Source organism: Erithacus rubecula (genome assembly GCF_903797595.1).
Source record: "Erithacus rubecula genome assembly, contig: SUPER_W_unloc_1, whole genome shotgun sequence".
In the NCBI taxonomy this organism is placed as follows: Eukaryota; Metazoa; Chordata; class Aves; order Passeriformes; family Muscicapidae; genus Erithacus; species Erithacus rubecula.
The window spans coordinates 968361-987652 of NW_027635709.1; the positions used below are offsets into that span (position 1 = coordinate 968361).

Below are 19292 nucleotides of genomic sequence, written 5' to 3' on the forward strand. Positions count from 1 at the left end.
GCATTTTTTTCATTTAATTTGTCCCTTAGCTTTTGCTAAGATGACATTTAAATTGCAGTAAAAGGCAAATGGGGCTTTTAGTTTAAATGTAATCCCCATAATGGCTGTTCAAGTGGGAACACTATTGTTTTGTAGACGGTCCTGATGATCACATGACATTAGTATTCAGGTCCTGTATTATCTATGCATCTAAAGGGCTTCCAATTTCATTTCACAACCAGAAGCTTGCAGAAAACACCAATTAGCTTGAAGATACCATTTGCCAACAAAACTCAGCTGCTTCTCAGTCTGGCATCTGGCAGTGCTCAACATTTAATTGCAAAGCAGAGGCTTGCAGTCTTCATAATCCCTGGGCTAAGCACAAAGTCAAATTTTCCCCTTTTATTAAGAAAATTTTTTTACTTTCATAGGGAACAAGAAACTTTTGCTTAATTTTTGATGGATGACTATTAATGAATTACTGCTGTAGTAAGACTGTATGGACCATTTTTCCCCCTCTAGAGTACAAAGAAGGTTAACTGACTGACCCAATTCGACTTCTACTGAAGTCAACCCAATTTACCATAAACTTCAGCAGAAACTCTGATCAGAGCCCAATGTGTCCTTCCAGTATTCTTAGCCAATGCCTGATGTCAGGCAGGAAGCATCAGTTAAGTTCTAATGAAAGGCTCAAGTGACCCAGTCAAGGAGTAAAGCTGAAGTTATTTACATATGGTTAAAAACCTATGCCAAAATAGAACTGAGAGTGGCCATATGCCTTGACATTGCTAGACAACATAGCAGTGCAAGCAAGACAGCCTTTATTAAGCAGAATCTATATTTACATACTTTACTGGTCCTAAAAATCTCTAACTACAATGCTACTTATCTGTGAAATAAACAAGATAATTAAAAAAAAAAAAAAAAAAGCCACTCCCAATTACTCCAAACAGATAATACAAAATACTGAAGAGGCAAAGGCCTGGTCTGCTCCCTTTATTGATATTTCTCCAACATCTTAGAAGATAAGATAGGAAACCAACATTATTTTAGAACATAGCGATACCTTCGCTCCCTTAAACCAAATGTCTTTCTCTGCCACTACTAGCATAGATCAAGGGTCATCAGGGACATCCTGCTCTTCCTCCTGTAGTTCACTACCATAACTAACTCTGGTCTCCCTTAAAACTTCCTTCAACCTTTGCACATTCACATGCATGTTTCACCTTAATAAAGAAATGTGTTTAACTAGAATGAAATTCAAAGTAAAATCCTGGCCAAAAGATGGCAGTAGCTTCTTATTTTCACACAAGGTAGGATTCAAGTTGGAAAGATTAATCCAATTAACAGAAAATTTTCAGGGAACTTGTTAAGTACCAGTAGAAGGAAGCACTTGTATGGGGAAGAAATGGACAGGTTAGCAACATAAACACAAGCTGGAGGTGGAAGAACCAAGTTACATTCTACCCTTAGCCTACTGCACACCTGAAGTGATTGAAATGCATTTGCAATTGAAACCAGGGTACATATTTTGATACTGTTAGAGGGGGAAGAGCAGTTCAAGACTGAAACAACAAGGTCTACCTCAGATTGCAAATACAGCAGCTGAGAGTGTTGAGGCTGGAGATTGCACTGCAGCTTTTTGGGAGTGGCAGCTACAATTCCAATTAAAGAGGCAAACTAATAGATTAATCTAAAGTATTGCTTATTTGATGCTTCAGGCAGAGAGATTCCACCTTCATATAGGTGCTGTCAAGAAAATGACAATATGAAACTGATGAAACAAGAAGAGGAGCCACTAAAGAATTAACAACAGCTTTTATGTTTATTGTCAGCATGTGGTATGACTGCTACAGGTAACAGATGGACAACACATTTCTACTCCCACCACCTACCAGGTCAACCCATATAAATAATGGCAATGAAGCATAAGATGCTCTGGCTTTCATTATGGCAGGATACCATTTTGCTGTATACATGTCCAACTTGGCAAAAAGCATTATTCCCCAGAAAACCAAGATATCCTAAAAATTACATACTAAAAGCATTGGTATGCTTGAAGGCAAAGTAATTATATCTACATTCTCAGACAGAGCTTTGCCTACTCTAACAATAAGGCTTTCCATCACAAATTTCTATTATATAAACCACAGACAGTTAGTTCTTTATTAGTCTAATGCTTCATTTTGAATGGACATAATTTATGCTAAATGGGTTATACCCAGTCTTAGCCCCACCAGACAACATGCAATCAATTATTGTCATCTTTAACCGTTAACAGTGGAAAACGAATTTTGCTTTTGACTTTTCCTTTCTAAATGAAGCATGTTATTCTTGCTTGGATTTAATTTCATTTAGTATGTTAAATGGTAAGATTTATACAGTTTTTTTTAAGCCAATGAAGAATCGATGAGGCTGGGCAAGAAAAACATGAGCTGTACCACTTGCTAATCTTGCACCTGACTTGAGCAAGGCCTAACAACTGAAAGATATTGGGAGTGAAGAGGAGGCTTCACAGCCCAATGCTATTTCAGTGAGATACAGAAGAGCACCCACAACTCTGTACTAGCCAATAGTCGCACTCCCTTCACTAAAAAAAAAAAAAAAAAAAAAAAAAAGCCTCCTTGTAAATCTGGTCCATTAAAGAGATAAGGATGCACACAAAGACTCTCTGATGAAGGTCAGACAGCCTTCACTGCTTCCTCAGCATGTGGAAGAGGACCAAAGTGTTTATTGTGCTGTGGAGACCCAGAAAGACATTACCAATTAGGGAAAGTAACTCCTGTTCTGTTCCCTGGGTCAGCTCTGTGCCCTCTCCCTGTCTGTTAGCCTTTCGGTCACTCCCACCCTGTTTCCCTGGTGGCCTTTTGCACCAACCCTACCCTTGTGACACCCCAATGTTCCCTGGTAATTGGTCTCCGATGTTCTCCCTGCCCTGCTCATCCCATGTATTTAACCTGGACCCTTACAAAGTACCAAGCCTTTGTTCTCTGAACCATGGACTGTGCACGCGCATGGCTGAAATAAACATCTCTGTGAAACCCCTGAAAAGGCCCTTCCTGCTTCCTACTTGCTATCACCCCAAACACCAGATGAAACATTGTACCTCTTTTGCCAAATATAAATTCTGATCAAAGGCAACCGAGACCCTCATTAAGCCCCATTTACATATTATCTTTCATACCCCTTGGAATGCAAATGAAGAAGAGCATGAGACATGTAATATGTGTATCACTGACACCACCTATAACATGCAATTGTTCTATCCCATTGGGACAGGCCAAAAATTTATAGTATGCGACCAGACCTATAGTACTGGACTAATAAAATGCATTATTTGTACATCTGTGCTCATGTAAGTTCCTACTGAACTTAACCAGACTTATAGAGCCAAATTGGTTATAATCAGAAATTACACCCAGCTGCACCCAGCTCCTCTGGTCTCTGAGAACCAGCTGTAATGTGAGGGTTTTTATTTACTGCTAAATTCCTATACTCTTAATGCAACACCATTTGACAATGAATTTCATGAACTAGTGTTGCCTTGAACAAAGAAGCTTCTTTTTAACAGCTTCAAAGTTTGCTATCTCCAGTCTATCGATTATTATCTCATTTGTCTCTGTTATTAGGAACAGGTAACTGGTGTGGCCAGTAAAGAAACTGACCTGGCACTGGCATTTCAAGGTATATTGACAGTTAACTGCTAATACTGCACCTCTAACTGCTGCAGTTCCAAACATTATCTAGATAGTGACACTGCTACTTGGGTGCTGCTCATGATTAGACGGCTGCCCTCAAGGACATATTTTTCATTATTCCCCTCCCTGAACAGGATAAAGCACAGTTTCCCTTTACACAGAGGGGAATCCAATACACTTTCACAAGGATATAAACATTCTCTTGCTATTTCTCACAGTGCCTTGGCTAAGGTCTTAGTAGAGATTACTATTCCACCTAACATTACATTACATCAATATATTGATGATAACCTAATAGGGGGAGATGATCAAGAAAGTATAAAAGACACAATGAAAAACATTAGTGAAACACTAATTGAGTTGGGATTGGAAGTTCTGGAATCAAAATGCCAAGGCTTGGCACAAGAAGTCAAATTCTTAGGAGTCTGGTGGATTAAAGGAGCCACTTCTGTTCCTATGGACACCCTGAAAAAAATGTAGCACAGGCAGAATTCATATTTTGTAAAGAAGTTCTAGGAACTTTAGGCTACTAGAGTAAACATATTCCTCGATTTTCTATTATTGCCCATCCCTTATACAATCCGCTCAGAAAAGGAAAATTGTGAGAATGGACAGAACAGCATGAAAATGCATTAGAATTGTTAATAAGAGAGTCTGAGGCTATTCCAACAGCTTGGCCTTATACACCTGACTGATCCAATCCATGTAGAATGGGGGTTCAGTGAGCATGGCTCTCATTGTAACCTTTGGCAAAAGGGGCCACAAGGGCCCAGAAAGACCTCTGGAGTTTAGCTCCCATTCTTTCAATAATACTGAACTGAGATACTCAGATCTTGGTAAGGCATGCAAGCCTTCTAGTGTGAGTGATAATGGATGGATTATACCCTCAATTTGACCTTACCTTGCCAGTTAAAAAGAAGATTGAGCATCTGTCAACTTTTTTCTTAACAGGATGAATTACATGTGGAATGAAGCAGTCATATACAGAGCTAGAGTGCTTGCAAGGGCTAGTGGTGGTTTTGGTGATAATTTGGGAAATGAAATTTGAATAATAATGCAAGTAAAATGTTCTTTATTATTCTTACTGTCACTAGACAGAAGTTCAGGGATTGCTTGAAATCTTACATTGCAGTTAATTTGAGTTTTTGGACATACATATAATGTTAGTCAAATCACCACGTTTACCTTTTCCTCCATCTGCCAACTCACCAGTAACTTGGGGAATTTCGCTATGGGTTTGACTAAAACTTGGGAAGTTATGTGGAAAAATCACACAAATCTGACTTGGCAAACTGAGGAAGGAAAATATGTTTTAAAGTGGACCAACAATAATACAACTATATGGAACTATATGGAACTGTAACATCCTCATTGAAATTTGAGACTAATAGTGACTCAATTGAGGCAATTTATTGTCTTCCTGAGGATACATGTGCTGATACACTATGGGGAATGCATATTCCAAGAGAGTGGGGAAGGCCACAATGCGGTGACTGGCATTATATGCAACTACCAACTGGTGCATTGATTGGGAAAGAACAATTGGATTACCAGATGACCCCTTACAGGTTGATGTTCTGGGCACAAATTTAAATGTTTCTTGCTCAAACAGCCCAAAATATCATAATTGGAATTGTACTGGAGTTTATAATTGTAACTCCAATGAAACTGAAATTCAGAGATTGAGCCCATTAGTTTGAGCTCTAAGGTTAGGTTGTACTTGTCAAAACCATATCACCCCACTCAATGACACTTGATTTCATTTGACTAACAGTGATACTGAGTTTGACATAATTTGTTCAGAACTAAGTATAACCTTTATGGAGCACACCGTGTGGGTTAGCAGTGATGGAATACAGTCTACTGACTTACTAATAAAAGGCTGGCAATGGCTACACATGCTGGGACTATTAACACTTTGCTCCCTTTGAATGAAGCAACCTCTTTCACTAGCTCTGTGGGGACAAATCAAAAGGGAATCAGAAAATCAATGGCAACACCAGATAGCTGGAACTGTCGTGGGATGGGTACTGGAGTCAATTTTCACACCCCAGTTAACAGCATTCCAGAATTGAATGATGTTATATCATTGGACTGAACAAATATAAACATTGGCTAATGCAACTCATGGGGGACTAAAGGAATTAAATTGACAAGGAATTGTAGTAGTTCTAATTAGAAACTAAGCCTAGCTGCACCCAGTCCCTCTGAGGACCGGCTGGAACACAAGGGGCTTTATTTTCTGCTAAATTTCTATACTCTTAATGCAACATTTAGCTTGATTTTGGACCTTTAAAATGTACCAAGAGCATTATGGGTTTGGCTTTGTTCTCTGCAGTGTTTACATATTGTCCCAAGGGGCATCTTTAGTAAGTTTTGAGTTGTTTGGGGATTATTTTTGTTGGATTTTGTTTCTTTGTTTTGGGTTTTTTGTTTGGTTTTGTGGATTTGCTTTTATATGTATATATATTTATTTTAATATTTCATGCCACATAAGTCAGGAAAAGCAATATTGACCAGAACACATCTCAAGACAGATTCTTGTAAGCCTAAACATGAAGTGTCTTTCCAGATTGAATGACAGCACAGGTAACTACTCCAAGACCCATGAATCACAAGACAAGTCCATTTAGGCTGCATCTTTTCAATTTGCTTTGAGAAAGCCTCCAAGACAGCATTCAAAACATTACTACAGCTAACATATACATATTAATTCCTTAACTCATACACTCAGTGAATTATCTTTTAGGGAAACAAATTAGATTTATTACTGTATTGAAAATAATTGCTTTTATCTTCTATATGCTTACATACCAACTGGTTAGTGGTTTGTTCCAGTACCTTACATCTAAGAAAACAATGCTGGTGGTTACTTAATATTCTTCTTTCCACTCACAGACCCACCTTTAAAATATTGGTGACATTTACCTTCAAGTTGTTTTTAACATCCCTTTCCTACCATGAATTCCTATAGATTTTGAGAACTTTTGAAGCAGCAGTTCAAAATTCTCAGTGAGTTTCTTGAACACTTTAAAGTGTCTTCAGGCTTCAACAGTTTAAATAATTCTTTCCCCATTTAAGCATGTGTTCTTCTCTCCATAGTACGTTATATCTGGTCACAAGTGACCTTTCCTGTGAAGCAGTGTTAGTTGTTATAGCCTCTGTTACTTGATCTCTTTTCCTACTCAGTAAGGGACTTCTGCTTTCCTTTGTTGCTATCTTCTCATACTCTTTATAAAATCTTTTCTTTTTGCCTTCTATTTCTCTCTAGTTGTTAATTGATTTCTTCCTTAAGCTTTCCACTTTAGCTCTAGTGGCTTCTATACTTACCCTCAGTTTTGTAGCTACATTTCCACTTTTTGTTTTATTCTTTTTATATTTCCTCAGGTACTTACAACCTGTTGCAATCATACTTGTTTCATAGTATGCTTTCTCTCCTCCAACTCTAATTGTCTCATATAGTAGATCAGAAATTCCATTTCATCCAACCTTAACTGATCAAGAAAACCTGAAGAAAATTCTAACTTGCTTTACCTAGTACCACAATAAGTTTACACCCCAAATATGTAATTTTCTTCATTATACACATGAACACCTAAATGATTTTGGAGTCTATGCATTTACCCAGTTCATCCCAGAGTTGCCTATACTTGTCAGTCATTGCAGTTCCTTGTTGTGTCCAAAGCGACAGACGCGGGTCAGCCATGAACTGCTCTGTTATCAACGTCAACATGCGAGCTCCATTTGAATCTCTCATCTTTAGCATCTCTCGCACCTAGGAAATGAGTCTTTTAATATAAACTTGAAAAAACCCCAAAACAAACCACAGTACAGACAATATGCTGAAGTGTTAAACATTCCACCTCTGTTAAATAAGACATATAATTTATATATTTGATGTGAATTTTTTAAGTAGAAAAAATAATCTGCCTTCCCAATTTTAACAATTTTTAGTTTCAGTATGCCATTGCAATTCTGCAAACACACTTCTTCCACATTTAATCAACAGGTGTATTAAACAAGCTGCTGCAAGACCATAATTTCTACAGGTCTGTCCAACATTTTGAGGGTAGGAAGGAAGAGAACAGCAAAGCTGTAGACAGTTGAAATGCTACTTCATATCCTTAAACTCATCTCAAAACACACCAGCTTGCTTCCCATTGCATTATTAACTTGCTATCATGTTCCCAGGGCTTTGTCTTGTTTTGGAACAACAGGACTTTGAGTGAGACCTGAACAAGTACAGACTAGATGGCGGGTGGAGGGAAAGAAAAGAGGGAAGTTTGAGTACTCAACATACCTTCGCAAAAAGCAAATTCAGTTGCTTCCCTGATCCATGGTATCCACCCTGGGAGAGGAAGAGTTTAACCTGTTCTTGGACCTGTTCCTCATCCAAATGCCAGCAGTTTTCATCATCTATACTAGCACCTGCTGTTGGGTCGGGAGCACCTGCACACAGCAAGAAGACAAATAATTATGTTCTATATAAAGAAAAGAGGTTTGTGGGTCCAGGGCAAATCAGTACTGCAAAGGGTTTTGGATTTGTGTATTGCTCCATTTTGGATGTCTTGACTTTAAAGGTTCTTTAAAATAGACCTAAATTTCTCTTAAGTAGTCTTAAGCACTTAGAAATGACAGCTTAAGAAAAGGTATTTAAACAAATAATATTTTATTAAAAAAAAAAAAATTAAAATCAAGATGAGACTTTTCCTCTTGAAACATTAATCTTAGAAAATTAGGATTTTAATTACCTTGCTGAAAATAATTAAAAGTTAGAAGGGAGTAGTTATCTGAAACTTAAATAATTGATTGTCTGTCATTTCATGTTTGCTCAGCTGTGCTTACAATGGGAAAAGACGAAACTAGTGAGCAGATCCAAAGGAACATAGACAATGCAACCAGAAACCCATTGGAAAATTGGACTATCCCCAGAAATCATTTGTATTGTCAGTGATAGAAATAGTCAAGAGTTTAGAGTGAGGAAGACTCGCCTTACTTCCTCCTTTTAAGACCCCTCCCCACGAAAATGACCCCAGACTTAATTTAAGAACTCAATCACACATGCTTAAAGCTATTCAAGCTAATTACCATTGGAAGCAGGGGATGGGAGGGGCTGTTATTATGAATATGTATTTGTTTGAATCCTTTGCTAATAAATAGACTTTGTGATCACCTGTAATTTTGCAGTACATATTAGAGGATTACCTCACACTGCTGCCCAGTGCTGAATAAACATACACTTTCTAACTTTAAACTGTTAGAGACTCTTTTGTTCGTCACCGTTGAGTATCGGTATTAGACCAACACTCTTATTTTGGTAAATCACTCTCACCTCAGCAGTTATTCTAGAATGCTTTTACAAACAAAATTACACTTAACATAATAATTTCAACAACTGGAATCTTAAAACTACTCTCCCCAGAACACCTGTGTGATTTCTGTACCTTCAGCAATCTTTCTCAGGTTTAAGTTACTTCTAATGAGCACTGCTATTGATGAACATGAGGAAAATCATCACTTCAGTGCCTTTGAGCTGTGATGGCTCTGCAAAGCTAAACAAAGAATAAAGAATAAAAAATAATCCCCAAGCAAATCCCAAGTCATTTCTCACTCAAGGTATTAACATAAATAAGTTACAGCTGTGTGAGATTGTGGTGCTTCTGAAGGAGCATTTTTACATCAGGCAATGTGATCAGCACACAGTCAATTCAAAGCAACTCTACCTGAATTAGCTTAGTGCCAACTGAAGTGACTGGATTTACACCAGAGTGCTTTGGCCACAGGTTGCGCTAAATAAAATTGTCTAGTTGAGATCAGTGATTTTCCCCTTACGGCCTTTTCTAAAGTCTGACAAAAAAAAAAAAAAAGTTCTTGCGCTATTTAACAATCCACATATTTCTGAGGAAAGCTGAATCTTCACTGGATATTTTAAACAGGTATTCTAACTGAAAAGGTTGAAAAGCACTTATCTAGACTGTCAGGGGAAAAAAAGGGTAGTGCATCACCATACTCAGATGTAAGGAATTTTAATCATGCCCAATACTTAAGTGTCCTGGTTTGAAGGACAGGTGACTGCCAGTAAGGGCAGAAGTTTCCCTTTGAAATAGAGACTTTGGTTCCACTCCCCCCAAGTATTATAATTGTTTGAATCAAGGACTATGAGGCAGAGATAAGGGGGTGGGAATAACAGCTCTTTTACTAATATATCTAACCGTACAAGCAGAAAACAACAGCAGTTGTTCAAATTACCAACAAAACAGAATAGATAACTCGACGTCAGTCCCTTTAGGTGCGAGCACGCTGTCTCTGTGCTTAGTCCCAGCCTGGAGCTGCCAAGGGCAGACGGGAACGGAGGCAGGAGGGGGCGGCAGCGGACACGCCGGTCTCGGGTGGGAACGGGGTGAAGGGGCGGCGCCTCGCTCACCGTGTGTGTCTGGGTGATCAGCTGTGTCCGCAGAGGCAGGAGGCTGGAACGGGGCAGATGCAGGGCAGGTGATCACAGAGGGTCTGGCTCTCCTGTGCTCCGGCCGCGTGGCTGAAGATCGGGCGTCCTCCTCCCCGCTCGCCGCAAACACGAGTCCCCCCCTCCCTCTCCTCCCCCCCCGCCCCCCTGGAAGCCTCAGAGGCCCCTCCGGGAGCCGTTCCCACCTTCCTCTGTTGTCTAGAGTCATCAGAGATTCTGGGTGTAACCCGGCCAGCTCCATTGGCATGATAATGGGAAAAATTCTTTCAATTGACGCAGTAATAGAAAAACACTCAACCCCCAACATTATCCACCCCGAATTTTTTCCATGCCAACATGCTACATCATATTCAAAACTTTAAATTATATACATACATGCAGTTACAGGCACAGTATCATAGATATTTCACCCTAGAACAAGGTCCCCTTGGGGTATGCATCGGGTCTCTCCATCCTTTTGCATCACCCACCAAGTGCAACCTGGTCCTTGAGCGAAAACCACCCCACGAACAGGATTGTCTTTGCTGGAAGCAGAGTTCAACCAGACAGTTTATCCTAACATGCCTCTCAGGTGTACCACTCGAACCTTATCTCCATCTGCTGCTCCCAAGGGCTCTGATTGGGCAGGGCCTGCTCGGTTAGTGAAACCTCGGGTATTCACTAACCGTGTGGCCTTTGGGAGAGTGATCTCCCAGTTCTTGAAAGTCCCCCCACCAAGCGCCTTTAAGGTAATTTTAAGCGGACCATTGCACCGTTCGACTTTCCCAGCTGCTGGTGCATGGTAGGGAATATGGTACACCCACTCGATGCCATGTCCTTTAGCCCAGGTGTTTATAAGGCTATTTTTGAAATGAGTCCTGTTGTCTGACTCAATTCTCTCAGGGGTGCCATGCCTCCAGAGGACTTGCTTTTCCAGGCCCAGGATGGTGTTCTGAGCAGTGGCGTGGGGCACAGGGTAAGTCTCCAACCATCCAGTGGTGGCTTCCACCATGATCAGCACGTAGCGCTTGCCCTGGCGGGTCTGAGGCAGTGTGATATACTCAATCTGCCAGGCCTCTCCATACTTATATTTGGACCACCAGCCCCCATACCAGAGGGGCTTCACCCTCTTGGCCTGTTTGATGGCAGCGCAAGTGCCACAGTCATGAATAACCTGAGAGATGCTGTCCATGGTTAGATCCACCCCTCGGTCTCGTGCCCGCTTATAGGTGGCGTCTCTACCCTGATGACCTGAGGCATCGTGGGCCCATCAAACCAGGAACACTTCTCCCTTGTGTTCCCAATCTAAGTCTATCTTTGACACCTCTATCTGTGCAGCCTGATCTACCTGCTCGTTGTGCCTGTGTTCTTCATTAGCCCGACTCTTGGGAACATGGGCATCCACATGACGGACTTTCACGGGGAGCTTCTCTACCTGAGTGGCAATGTTTTTCCATTCATCAGCAGCCCAGATTGGTTTACCTCTAAGTTGCCAGTCAGCCTTTTTCCACCTTTCCAGCCAACCCCACAGAGCATTGGCTACCATCCACGAATCAGTGTAAAGGTAGAGCTTTGGCCATTTCTCTCTCTCAGCAATGTCCAAGGCCAGCTGAACAGCTTTGAGTTCTGCAAGTTGACTCGATCCACCTTCTCCTTCAGTAGCTTGTGCAACCTGACGTGTAGGGTTCCATACGGCTGCTTTCCACTTCCGGTTCATCCCCACAATGCGGCAGGAACCGTCGGTGAAAAGGGCGTAGCGTGTTTCATCTGCTGGCAGCTGGTTGTACGGTGGAGCTTCTTCAGCCTGGGTCACTTGCTTCTGCTCCTCTTCGTCCACGAGACCAAAATCTTCACCTTCTGGCCAGTTTGTAATTATCTCCAAAATCCCAGGGCGATTTGGGTTGCCAATATGGGCGCGCTGCGTGATGAGGGCAATCCACTTGCTCCATGTGGCGCCAATGGCATGGTGAGTAGAGGGAACCTTTCCTTTGAACATCCACCCCAGCACTGGCAGTCGGGGTGCCAGGAGAAGCTGTGATTCTGTGCCAATCACCTCTGAGGCAGCTTGAACTCCCTCATAGGCAGCCAAGATTTCCTTCTCTGTGGGAGTGTAATTGGCTTCAGATCCTTTGTAGCTTCTGCTCCAGAATCCCAGGGGTCGGCCTCGGGTCTCACCAGGCACCTTCTGCCAAAGGCTCCAGGACAGACCATGGTTCCCAGCTGCAGAGAAAAGCACATTCTTTACCTCTGGTCCTGTCCTGACTGGGCCAAGGGCTACTGCATGAGCGATCTCCTGTTTGATCTAGGCGAAGGCTTGCTGTTGTTCGGGGCCCCAGTGGAAATCGTTCTTCTTGCGAGTGACCTGGTAGAGAGGGCTCACAATCTGGCTGTACTCAGGGACGTGCATTCTCCAAAAGCCTATGGCACCTAGGAAAGCTTGTGTTTCCTTCTTGCTTGTTGGTGGAGACATTGGAATGATCTTATTGATGACCTCAGTGGGGATCTGGCGCAGTCCATCCTGCCACTTCACTCCCAGGAACTGGATCTCTCGGGCAGGTCCTTTGACTTTGCTCTTTTTAATGGTGAAACCAGCTCCCAGCAAAATCTGGATGATCTTCTCTCCTTTCTCAAATACCTCCATTCCTGTGTTCCCCCACACAATGATGTCATCAATGTACTGCAAATGTTCTGGAGCCTCACCCTTCTCCAGTGCAACCTGGATCAGTCCGTGGCAGATGGTGGGGCTGTGTTTCTACCCTGGGGCAGTCGGTTCCAGGTGTACTGCACGCCCCTCCAGGTGAAAGCAAACTGAGGCCTGCACTCTGCTGCCAAAGGAATGGAGAAGAATGCATTTGCAATGTCAATGGTGGCATAAAACCTTGCTGCCTTGGACTCCAGCTCGTACTGGAGTTCCAGCATGTCCGACACGGCAGCGCTCAGCGGTGGAGTCACTTCATCCAATGTCCGATAGTCCACAGTCAGTCTCCATTCTCCATCAGATTTCTGCACAGGCCAGATAGGACTGTTGAAGGGTGAGTGGCTCTTGCTGACAACCCCTTGGCTCTCTAAATCACGGATCATCTTGTGGATGGGGATCACAGCATCTCAATTTGCCCGGTACTGCCGGCGGTGCACTGTCATGGTGGCAATTGGCACCTGTTGCTCAGTCACTTTCAGGAGTCCTACTGCAGAGGGGTTTTCTGAAAGTCCAGGCAAGGTGTTCAACTGCTTAATGCTCTCTGTCTCTACAGTAGCTATTCTAAAAGCCCACCTGAACCCCTTTGGGTCTTTGTAGTAGCCGTTCCTGAGGAAGTCTATGCCTAGAATGCACGGTGCCCCTGGGCCAGTTACAATAGGATGATTCTGCCACCCCTTTCCTGTCAGGCTAATCTCAGCTTCCAGCAAAGTGAATTCCTGTGATCCCCCTGTCACCTCAACAATGGAAACAGGTACCTTCCCCACATGTTCTGATGGTATCAGGGTGCATTGGGAACCAGTATCAACTAGCACTTTATGTTTCTGTGGCTTTGATGTGCCAGGCCATCGCACTCACACTATCCAATACATCCTGTCATCTCATGCCTCTCCCTGGCTAGAGGCAGGGCCCCTCTAGCCCTGGTTATTATTTCTTTCCTGGGCATACATAGTGGAGGTTCCTTCCAGGGGATCTGACAGGTCATCCTCATTGCTGTAATACCCTGAACCTTGGTTGTGGGAGGTTGAGGCTACCTTCATTTTAGTGCGGTTCCCTCAGTTAGCATTTCCCTCCCTGAGCTGACACACCTGTGCTGCCAGGACAGAACTGGGTTTCCTATCCCGTTTTCCCATGTCTTCCCCATGGTCTCGCAGGAAAAACCACAGGTCAGCTCGTGAGGTGTACCCTCTCTCCCTAGCTGGGGAGCGTGAAGCTCTGACTTGGAGGCCTGTGACTCGTACTGGTGCTACGCTGATCTTCCTCACCTCGTCCCTCACTTCCCTCATCTTTTCCATCATCTCCTCCCTCATATCCCTCATCCTATCTTCGACCTGTTGGAGGTCCCTGGCCAAGGCAGAGACATTGGCCTGCATTGGGCCATTCATCATGCTCTCAAAATTTCTGAGTTTGTTGGCAACAGAACACACTGTCTCTGGGTGGTTATCAGCATTAATCATTCCTATGTAGGTGGTTTATTGAGATGGACCCAAGGTTGCCAAATTCCATAGCATCTGCCCTGTGCAGTTGACCTTGTCAGGGTCATTGTCATGCTGTCCATCCCTCCCAAAAGAGTACCTCTAATACTGCTGTCTCTCTCAGCTGCTGGATCCCTTCCTCAAGGGTCTTCCAGCGCATCCTACGGTGGTGCTCCTGCATTCTCTCTCTGTGTACAAACTTCTCTCTCACACTCATTAAAAGCCGGTCCCAGAGGGAAAGGAGGCCTTGCTCCCTTACGAATATCTGGTCCACACCTGAATCCTGGGCCAAGGATCCCAAATTCCTGGCTTCAGTTCCATCCAGTTGTACACCTGTTCCCGTAAGGTCCCATACCCGGAGTAACAAAGTTGTAAAGGGCTCACGGCCCCGCTGTGCAACGTCTTTACGCAGGTTACGGAGACTATCGTATGAGAGGGACTCGGTGACGATCTCAACCTCTGGCTCCCTTGCTGGTTGTGCGGACCCTCCTTCCTGATCCCCATTATCTAGGTGCCTCGTTTTAATCTTAGATTTTCTAGTTTCCACAGGGGCAACTGCTGCTGGCTGTGGCTGCTCCTGTGATCCAGCTGGAACCTGGACAGATACAACATCTACGGGTTCCACTGCAGCACCATCTGACTCTCCCTCTTTAGGGCAGGGGGAAGGCTTCTCACCAGCTGGAGAAAAATACTCCTTCATCATCTGGCTATGCTCCTTCAACATCTGGCTTTGCTCCTTTAACATTTGCTCTATATCCTTCACTAGAGTCCCCACCCACTCTGGGTGGCTCATTTCTGCGGTGGGCTCTGGGGCAGGGTTAGGCTCTGGGGCAGTATTCCTAGTCCCTGGGGCAAAGCCAAGTTCTGGGGCAACATCCCTAGTCCCTGGGGCAGAGGCAGGTTCTGGGGCAACATCCCTAGTCCCTGGGGCAGGTATCAGAGTTGTTGTCCAAGCCAATATTCCCTTGTTTCTGAATGCTAAGTAGAATAGGCCTATCAGCAACACCAGCCACTGATTAATAGCACTAGCAATTAAAGCAGATCTGAAATCCTTGAGAACCGGTGGGGTAGCCTCAAAAAACTGGGTGATGGGTTGGGAGAAAATTTCCCTTGCACTCGTTACCTCACAGTAAGTACCATTACTGAAATAACCCCAGAAACGCGCAGTTAGAGTAGTATAACTCTGGATCCATGCAATCGCTTCCCAGAAAAAATTAAAACCCCATGAATTCCTGACATAATCAATCCACCAAACGAATCGGATTATAGCTACAGTAACTTTGGTGAGGGGGCCCATATTCAAATAAAGGCTTGCAAATGGGAGGGAGATGGCTGTGACCACATGGAACACAAACCAGATTAAACCAGACAACATATTGCCACTTAAGAGAGCTGTTATTCCTGTCTTAACTGTCAACTCAGTGCCCACAGGCCCCACGTCTGGGTCGCCAAAATCGGTCCTGGTTTCAAAGGACAGGTGTCTGCCAGTAAGGGCAGAAGTTTCCCTTTGAAATAGAGACTTTGGTTCCACTCCCCCCAAGTATTATAATTGTTTGAATCAAGGACTATGAGGCAGAGATAAGGGGGTGGGAATAACAGCTCTTTTACTAATATATCTAACCGAACAAGCAGAAAACAACAGCAGTTGTTCAAATTACCAACAAAACAGAATAGATAACTCGGTGTCAGTCCCTTTAGATGCAGGCACGCTGTCTCTGTGCTTAGTCCCAGCCCGGCAGCTGCCCAGGGCAGGCGGGAACGGAGGCAGGAGGAGAGGGGGTGGCAGCAGCCATGCCGGTTTCGGGTGGGAACGGGCTGGAGCGGCGGCTCCTGGCTCACCGTGTGTGTCATCAGAGATTCTGGGTGTAACCCGGCCAGCTCCATTGGCATTATAATGGGAAAAATTCTTTCAATTGACACAGTAATAGAAAAACACTCAACCCCCAACATGAAGTTAACCTGGCATTTTGTTTTTGGGCTTGTCACCACTTCATAATCTCTATCTCTCTTAGGTTTTGAGAAGATGTTAGAAATTGAATTGCATCACACTATCACTTTTAAATCCCAGATTGTGTTACCTCTATAGCCAATACTAAAAGAAGGATACTGGCAGTGAAAGAAAATTGCATGGTCAAATTTGTAAAAATTTGCTTTCAAAGAAGTCCTGAGAACATGAAAAGCAAAGATAGCTACAACTCTTTAGATGTATAGAAGCACTGATTCAACTGATTTAAGCCTTTATTTCACAATTGTACCTCTGCCATGTAAGTGAATCTTTTAAATGATTGCAGAGAATGCCAGAAGCTTTATTCAATGAAAATACAACCTGAAGATTTAGAGGTTCAGAGGGATGTCTTGTCTACTAGTTGCTGCGAGAGTAAAACTCTTTCAGTGCAGCAACTTCCTAAACTGCCTCCAACATCAGAGCCTACAGCTGTGAACATTGCATTATTGTCTATATATTTTTTTAGATTAATAAGAAATTGTGTTTTTGAAGATGTGAAAGGACTCTTCTGCCTGCCACAGGAATCATAAGACTGTCTTAGAAGACAGGAATCTAGTTCAAGACAGTACAAACCCCAAGGAATGAGAAACTTGCCCTTTTGTGAGTGCTTCCATCTTTACCATGTTAATTTTAAGGGGTTTTAAATACAGTCAGCTACATGTATCACATGCTGATAAGTCTTCAGTTGAAAAAACTAGATTAAAAGGGAAATCAAGCCACATGAGATCAAACAGTGCAGTTGTTGAACAGACCCAGGTTTGCAGTATCACCTTACAAATAGTTTAAATACTTCATTGCTCTAAAACAGAGGAAAAACCTGTGAAAAGGAAATATATAAAAAGCACCAATATACAAAACACATATATTTATCCCCCACTTGAAAGGAGATTTATCTTTAAATAATCTTGGTATTGTTGCAAGTTATATTTCAACAATATATATTGCACAAGTTATATTTCTTTAAAAAGGAGTATATGCAGTAGTGGAGGAAACTGTTGGCTGATGGGCAAGCTCAGGGTGATGTCCATGTATTAGAAAAACAAAGCTAGCACTTGAAATGCTTTGGTGCTCTCAGACTTGTGGGAGAAAGTTAAACCCTGGGAGAAAGATACATTGCTGAGAACTGGACACCAGGAGTACAGAATTTATAGACTACAAGGACATTGTGTAGAAACCAGAGATAAGGAAGAAACTAAAAAAGACAATTCAACAATTGTTCTGAAACTCTCCCTATCTGGGAAAAAGATAATAAAAAAACTGAAAATGTGGACTAATTAGCATGAGAAGCAAGAAATCATTAATCAATAGAGGATTGAATTCTAATTAGTAGAACTATGCAACTTGTAGCCAATGAACACAAATTCCTTTGTTTGCTAAAATGTATAAATAGAAGTTTTTATAATTGGTGTATATTATTGGTGGAATGATTCCCCATGTACCTCAGTGCCGAATAAAGCACTGCCAACTTTCTTACCTAACAAACTGGTTGGAGAGTTTATTTCCTGGTTTTTGGCGACAGTATGGCTACTTTAACTTGTATTTTAAAAAGCCTAAAATTTCTCAGTTACACTTCCCTATTCAGGGAAAAAAATCCCCCAAATTCTTTCCATAACTGTTTACATTTTATAAAAAAGCTCATCACAATGCTGTTTCGGTTTTTGCTTTTTTTTCTTTTATATGTTCTCCGCATTCTTCACACATATATTTGTAGCTCTGTAGCCTACTGTACTAGTGGCTAGTTTTCCCAGTACTTTTCCATGGCTTTTTCCTAGGTAGAAAGATAAAACAAATTCCAGAGCTCCAGGCCTCGGAGGTTACAAGGCCCAAATCCTATCTTGGTTCTTCTTGGGAACCAAGGCCGAAAACAAGTCTTTGAGATACATTTCATGGACAAAGTACAGCTAGTGCCGAAGCTGGGAATCCAGAAAAGGGGCTTGACATGGACACCACATGTCCTCCTAATTGGTGCTTTTTATCAATTATGCTAATTTCCTGAAACCTATAAAAATATACTCACCCCTGGAGGGGTGGGCTTTTGTGGACATCTTTCCATAACTGCCCCTGAAGACCTTCAAACAAAGATCTGCTCTTATATTACCTCCTTACTAAATTTATCTCGAGTTTTACTTCTAGGTTGGGAAAAAGGCAGCATTCAGTCAGTTTGCACTATACCTTCCCCAGTGGCTCAGCATTACTATACTTAAACCAGTGATATTTTCATGCCACAGGGTAAGAAGACTATAAAAGCTTAAGACATCAAGCTGTGGGTCTGAGCCCTACAATGCTATTCAGCATAGTATTACAGGTACTTCTGACTCAGAGCAGTATTTTCTCAGAAGATCATATATAGGCTACACTCATGTAATGGTTTGAAAGCAAAACCAGTGAGACACTACAAGTCAGAAATACAATTTAATAGGAAAAAAAAAAAAAAAGCGAAAAATAAAATACATGCAATAGTACAAAAGAAAAACCACTGACAGAGTCAGAATACAACCTGACACCCCACTAGTTAGAGTGATGGTAGCAGTCCAAATGAAGTGGTCTTGTTGAAGTAGTGATCCTGTAGAAAGGTCCGGTAGCTCTTGTCCTCTAGAAACCAGTAGGTAAGTGTGGACACTGCTGAAGGCCTAGGCAAAATCTGCCAGGCCTTTTTCTCAGGTTCTGAGTCTTTTTCTCAGGCCATGAAGCTTTCTCAGCTCCAGCCAGGATTTACTGACCATCAAGGTGTCTGCCCTGACCTGCACCGGGGCAGAGTGTGATCACAGCTCTGTCTTCAAATGCTGACCAGCTCACCAAACACCAACCAGATGAAAACACTGGCCAGATGATCCCTCTATAAGCAGGGAATGGACATTCATCTGTTCATGTTGGAACTGTTGATATAGTTTTCATTGTTGTATTATAATAATCACTTAACAATGGATTTTTCACTATTTGATAAGTCTGGTGAATGGTGATGGGTTTTGTTATTGTATTAGAATTAAGTTTTAGAATT

The 19292-nt window shown here is 42.4% G+C and overlaps 1 protein-coding gene and 1 long non-coding RNA gene across 2 annotated transcripts in view; one reads left to right on the plus strand and one right to left on the minus strand.

Moving 5' to 3' along the window:
- LOC306814083 overlaps positions 1 to 19292 on the plus strand; it is a 432110-nt gene that overhangs the window by 330704 nt on the left and 82114 nt on the right. The window lies entirely within an intron of this gene.
- LOC306814074 (zinc finger SWIM domain-containing protein 6-like) overlaps positions 1 to 19292 on the minus strand; it is a 254808-nt gene that overhangs the window by 84336 nt on the left and 151180 nt on the right. The window contains exons 3-4 of the mRNA XM_079329787.1: positions 7978 to 8126; positions 7302 to 7452 (exon numbers count right to left, since the gene is read on the minus strand). Of these exons, the coding sequence (XP_079185913.1) occupies positions 7302 to 7452; positions 7978 to 8126 (300 nt within the window). The remainder of the gene's footprint in view (positions 1 to 7301; positions 7453 to 7977; positions 8127 to 19292) is intronic.